The following is a 6366-nucleotide window of genomic DNA, read 5'->3' on the forward strand; positions in this document are numbered from 1 at the left end:
TCCCCCTGGTATTTTTTTTTCTTTTCTTGTCTTCTGCTCTTGTTATTTTAAGATAGAAGGAAAGCATGTGACACTAGTCTCATTACAACTGTGTTCTTTGGGCTATAACTTATTGTGAATGATATCTAGCAATTTTAATTAAAATAGAAGTTTAATGAGTTTATATTGAATCATTTCCTCTGGTCATGAAACATTTAGATGGTATAGTACATGGATGGAATTCTGATAATAATGCATTGTTATTTAAACACAGATTAAACATTCATATTTAAACACAAAGTTGGGACCTAACTTGATATTTAAAGGCGAGAGAACTAAAAGTTAGGGCTAAGGGATAAGCCTCTACCTTCTCTTACATGAGTAACGTGCAAATGAGGTGGAGAGAGTGGTTAAGGAAGGAGTTTCCAGCATCTTCTCTCTGACTAACATGACTCTCTCACATCATCCCGTGTTAAGAATGACTGGAACTAGCTAGAGGCTCTTAAAAATCATCCCATTGCTACTGTTTAGTGTTATCTTTCCCAACTCAATGACTCTTTAACTTCGGATTAAATTTAACTGAAATTTCGAATTCACTTTTACTTTTTCTTTAAAGTCTTTTTTGGTTTTGTTTTAATATGATGCTTTTGTAAGGACGCTTTGTGTTAATAATCTGATTTAATTTTTTTCCCTGGACAACACTTGGAACTTATTCTTACGATGAAATCAGTGTTGACAAATCATATGTAGATCTGTTGTTGATGTGTAAATTGAACATTATTCCATGAAAGTCCAGCAGAAACAAAAGTGTTTATAAAATAATAGATAATACAGCGCAATAGAAATATTTTATAAGGCATTTTACATGGTTTCTCTTTCAATCATTATGATAAGGGACAATAAATATCAAAATAACACCCAACTGACCTATGAGATGAGAGCATTAAATATTTTTTAAACAAACACAATTCATTTTTTCAAGTTGTTGCAATGTTTAATAACAGTTTGCTGTTATTTGTACTGTTTGATGTGCTTCTTCATCAGATACAAATTTCAGTAGGGAAATAAGCAAACATTCCTAAAAATGAATTATAAACAGCTGTGTCTTAGAATACTAAAAGGATTTTAAAACTTTCCATTAAGCAAAGTTAATATTTTCCCCTAATTGAAAGAATGGAAAAGAAAAGTGTAGACACTTCCGTGGGTTGGAGGGGGGTGTCTTCAAGATTCATGCCCCCAAGGTCATGTTCCTCAGCAGCCACTGCTGGGATCTGCTGCCACTACAGTTCTGCATGGTAGGCACCATTTTGTCTTCTTCGGAAGGTTCATCAAGACACTGGTTGCTGTTCACGTGTCTCAAGGTGAGTCTCTGTAAAAGATAAGCGATAATCAGTGCAGCCTGATCCATTTTAACGCCCCTCGCACATGCGATTCACTGCTTTATTTTACTTTAGCATAACAAACCGTGCGTATAAAAAACTGTGAACAGGTGGCTCTGAATGAATTATTACACAACTTCAACTGCTATGGTTTCACCATTGTTTAATACACCTTTAGTTCCAGATGGTTAAAGAAATTGGCTGACATTTATCATTAGCTGCCAAGAATCCAGGCTCCCTTGCTAAAAACCTCTTTGTGAGCTCAGGGTTCAGTTGAGGGCTGCAAATATTAACAAGCTTCCTAAACAGACTGGTTTTCTTAGGCATGTGTTAGTCAGTAACCATTTGGTAAATGCTCAAATGGATGTCACAACTGTGACCCAAATTCACGAAACTGCTAGTAATATTCTTATTTCAACGCACTCCACAAACCATAGTATTTGTGATTGTGAGACATTCCTTGTGGAAGAGTCATTATCATAGCAACAAAAAATTTGTGTTACTTCAGAGTGTGTTCACTATATTTTGGTTTATATTATGAAAGATCTTCATAAATATAACTCTGTGTCAAATAAAGACAGGCATGTGATGGTCATCTATTTTACATCCAAGATTTACATTCTAATTTTTTTAATAACAATCTTTGTCTCTGGACCCAGATGTTGAGTTGCAGTTCCGATCATTGCATCGCGCTAATCAGTAATTACATGACTTCTCTTGTGTTCTCCCTTACATTATGAAATAATACTTTTGGGCTTTATAAAGATATTTAACTCACTGTGATTTCTTTCTGTGTACTAGGTGTATCAGTCGAGTTTTACAGAAAATATCTAAATAATGTGAAACAGTCCCCACCCGGTATCGAAGACAGTGATTGTCTGGGAGGGCAGTTGTAGGTATATATTGAAAAAAGCACTCCATAGACTTCTACTGCAAACGACTGAAATTAAAGATGGGCTAGGATATATTTCGTCTCTTGATATTACATGAAAATGGAATGAAAAGAAACATTTCAGGAGGCACTCAAATAAAATTGTGGGGAAATACATCCAAAATTATTGTCATTTGCTTGGAGTAGGACTGAAACTACAGTAGAATACACGTCTGAAAATAAAAAATGGAGAATAACCTTAGGAAGAAGATATTTAATAGCAAAGAAGCAGGAAATTAAGGGTCAAACTATTAGATGTGAAAGAGATTTCAAGATTGAAGCCTTCGTCGTTGTTCTTTCAATACATTGAATTACACTTTCTAATCCTAAGACTGGAGAAAACAAGAAATGGCCAAAGACAGTAAAAAAGATGGTTGATTTATTCTCATGATACTATAAATTGAACTAGCTACCAACTTAAAAAAAAAAAGACGAACCCAAACCAACACTTTTTAATAAAAATTTCTAGCTAAAATCTCCTAAACATTCTACATTCGTGTTACATACCTTTCATTCTTTGTGTCTACATCTTCCTTCCAGGAAGCCCCTTACTCGTGCTTGCTTCTATTCATTCCTTTCGAAGAACGACTTAGTGATTTCATATACTTAAGTATGCCATTGCCCAGGGAGCTGTTCCAAGAAGCACTACTCTTTCTTACTTTAATTGGATCACCTCTAATTGTAGTTACTGGCTTTGATAAGTTCAAACTGAGTATGTGCTGTTAATTGTACTGTTTGTGCTGGTAGCTTCCACTGAGTTGGGCCCTGACTCAAGGAGATATAGTGCGTTGGAGAGAACTATTTCTTAGGGTTTCCTTGGCTGTAATTTTTAAAAATAGTTTCATTGGCATGTGCTTGCCATACCATTTAATAATTCAGCCATATTAAGAATATTACAGAAAAGGTTGGAGTCTCAGGAATCCAGAGAGGCAGTTCTGCCCTGTTGTATAGGATCACTGTCTGGGATCTCCGAGTTGGAGTTGACTTGATGACTCTTTGGATTCGGAACCAGTGGGTGCGTCCAAACCACTACCCTTCTTGGGTTGGTTAGCAGTCCAATACGTGCCTCTTGTGCCACCAAAGGTTATAAATATAAACTGTACATCTGAAAACAAGTCAAATCTGGAGTTTCTTTAAGTGCAGATATTCTTAAAATTGTGCATGTTCCCTTGAATTCCTGGAAGTTATTACAAAAAATATTGTCCTCAGTGAATATGAAGCTATCTAGCCAGGCTGGTTTCCACACCAGTTGAGTGTGGATTTCATACTTTTGCTTTGGGCTACCAGAAGGATGTACAATTGGCTCAGGAAATGCTGCAAGTTCTCCTTTTGTGAGATACAAGCTATGATCTTTGCCTGAGTATCCTCTTGAGGAGACTGATGTTTTCTGAGACTGGATGTTTATTTAAGCCTAAGAGAGTAGTGAAGAATTCAGGTGAGGCAACAATTATTGCACACCTTAATAGAAAAGATGGTGGTTCAAAGCTAACCGGTGTCTACAAGAAAACAACATCGACTCTGCTCCCTTATTGTTGTTATTAGGTGCCGTTGCCGGAGTTTGGACCTCTAAAGACCCCATGCCCAACAGAATGCACACTGCCTGGTCCTGCACCATCCTCACAATGGTTCCTATGCTGGAGCCCACTGTTGTAGCCCCCTGGGTTAGTCCATCCTCTGACAGTCTGCCAATCACTTTACAGACTTGACTTCACTGATAGACAAGAATTGGCCACTCTGAGATAACCTAAACCAAAACAAGGCCACCGTCACCTATTCAATCCCCACTTCTAACAACCCTTGGGTCTGTGAGCCTTTGTTTCCGAGACTTCTACAGGAACTGATGCGTTTCATCTTTCTACTGTGGAGTTTCTGGTGGGTTTGAACCACTGACCTTTAAATTAGCAGTCCACTGCTTACTCGACAGTGACACCAGGGATAGAAAAACCTATGGGGCAGTTATAGTCCGTCACATGAGATCCCTGAGAATTGAGACTTAGAAAACATCAAGATCACAAGCTGTAAATCATACCTCCCAGCTATGACTGAGTTTGGAGCTTTGGTGGCTTATACTGTGGGATAAACACTGGACTGCTATCGACAAGGAGAGTGGTTCTAAACCACGTCTACTGTCAACTCCCTTAAAGATGTGCACTCTAGGAATCCCTAAGGAACAGTTCTACTCTGTCCTTTAGCGTAGTTATAAGTTAGAATTGGCTTGGTTGTAATAGGTTTATGGTTACTTTGAGGACACATTTAGATAATACATGAAATCTCCTCAGTACACAATTCTCCTTGTGCAAAAGCGCAGGACTTATCCAGCTTTTTCAACTTTATATTGGGAGACCTTGTATTAAAAGTAACTCTATTCTAAACAGTTAGAATTATGTCCTCTACGTTTCTACTTTCAGACTCCCACTTTTTCCACAATAACTCCAAACTCAATGGTGTCTTCTAATAACCCTATGTGATTGATCTGAACCACGGTAAGCCCCTCGCCTCCCATATGCCCTTATGCTAAGGAATTTCAAAATGTAATTCCTTTTATTTACTGTAAAATGAAATCCTTAAAACAAAGTACTAGAAAAAACAACAACAAAGTACTAGGATACATATTTATTTGTATTATTTACAGTAAGTCCATACCTGTTTTTCACTTGAACAAGACAATAATTCATTTTATTGCTTATGAAAAACATAAATTGTATAAGTTTGAGACAAAAGGCATTATTAAAAATGTCTTTGCTGTTATAATGAAATCACTTAACCAACAACTAAAAATGCTTAGAGAGCATGTACTTAAAAAATTGTTGAAAATTATATCTTATTCTTTATTTTTTAACAATGCATTTTCCCTTAACGTTTCAGACTAAAATAATTACAAGCTCTACAAAAGAGCTGCTGTCTTTGAAACACAACTGTAGGTTAAGGCTAAACATTAACAAAATTAAATCATTTCAGTTTTTGAAAATCAGTTTTTTGAGGGAATTATGTTAGGTTTTGTTTGTTTACTTGTATTTTGATTCATCATTTTCAGCTCTGATTAAAAATCTATTGTAATATAGATATGCTAAAATAAGCCTTACAAGAACAAAACAAATGGGAAAGTACATTATCATACATACACATATGAATTTAAAATAAATAAAAATGGAAAACATGTATATTCATTAATGACAGATTACATGACATAATATATGGAGCCTTAAATTAGGGACTAGGTAAGAATGGATAGATAGAAAGATAACTCCATAGTGAAAGTATACAAATATATTTTTAACCTCATTGCCAAGGATCTTTCAGATTTCAATAAATGAACATAGAAAATAGATACCACAAAGTTTGCAACACCAACCTCCAAAAACTATCAGAGAAAGTAATTAGTAGAATTCTCAAGAATATTTTCTAAAACTTCCATTCTTGTATAGTTTCTAAGTAGCCATTTGTGCAAAGGGCTATCATTACACGCTTCCATAGCAGGGTGTTCAGAGCCATCGGCAGCTCCTTTCCTTACAGAGAGACAGGACTGGGTGATTTTGTGAAGAAGAGTATGGGTCTGTTTGACAAAGGAAATAATGAATAATGACAAAATCAACTATAAAGGCAGTAATCAATCAATCATCCTGGGCAACGTACAATTTCTTCTGAAGTATGAAAGGCACACATCACAATAATTGCATCATGGATCTGTAAGCTGCATCCTTTTAGATAGCTTTAATATCGATTTTATTCAGTAGTAGTAAATGGAGCTAAGGCTGATGATATGTAGCAAAGTCAGATTAAATGAGGAAATATTTGGACAAACATTTGGACACAAGTGTACATATAACATGCTTTTAATGCTAAATGACTTATTGTGTGACGACATTCAAAACCTGTGACTAATTAGTCTCCCTAGAGAGTTTGAAATTCTACTTCTTAGCCTCTTCCCTTACACTGACCTTGATTGAAAAGTGAGTGATAGGAATGAAGAGGCAGGGACTAATCGAATGTTAAGGCTTCCCTGTACTTTGTACATTATGAACCTCAGAACCTGTACTTTGTACATTAGGAACCTCAGAACCTGTACTTTGTACATTA

At 36.0% G+C, this 6366-nt stretch overlaps 1 protein-coding gene across 6 annotated transcripts in view; it reads right to left on the minus strand.

Annotated features, from left to right (window-relative positions):
• Positions 1-810: 810 nt before the first annotated feature.
• GALNT13 (polypeptide N-acetylgalactosaminyltransferase 13) overlaps positions 811-6366 on the minus strand; it is a 594009-nt gene continuing 588453 nt past the window's right edge. For 3 of the 6 annotated variants that reach the window (XM_045299240.1, XM_045299232.1, XM_045299225.1), the window contains 2 exons: positions 5642-5842; positions 1278-1348 (listed from right to left, as the gene is read on the minus strand). In XM_045299240.1, coding sequence (XP_045155175.1) covers positions 5654-5842 — 189 coding nt within the window. In that variant the 3' untranslated portion in view covers positions 1278-1348; positions 5642-5653. Of the gene's footprint in view, positions 1349-5641; positions 5843-6366 lie in introns of those variants that run through there. The other 3 variants (XM_004703815.2, XM_045299235.1, XR_006680924.1) reach the window with 2 other exon arrangements.

The sequence above is a fragment of the Echinops telfairi genome, unplaced genomic scaffold (genome assembly GCF_000313985.2).
Source record: "Echinops telfairi isolate 266 unplaced genomic scaffold, ASM31398v2 ScPeMD7_4;HRSCAF=17, whole genome shotgun sequence".
In the NCBI taxonomy this organism is placed as follows: Eukaryota; Metazoa; Chordata; class Mammalia; order Afrosoricida; family Tenrecidae; genus Echinops; species Echinops telfairi.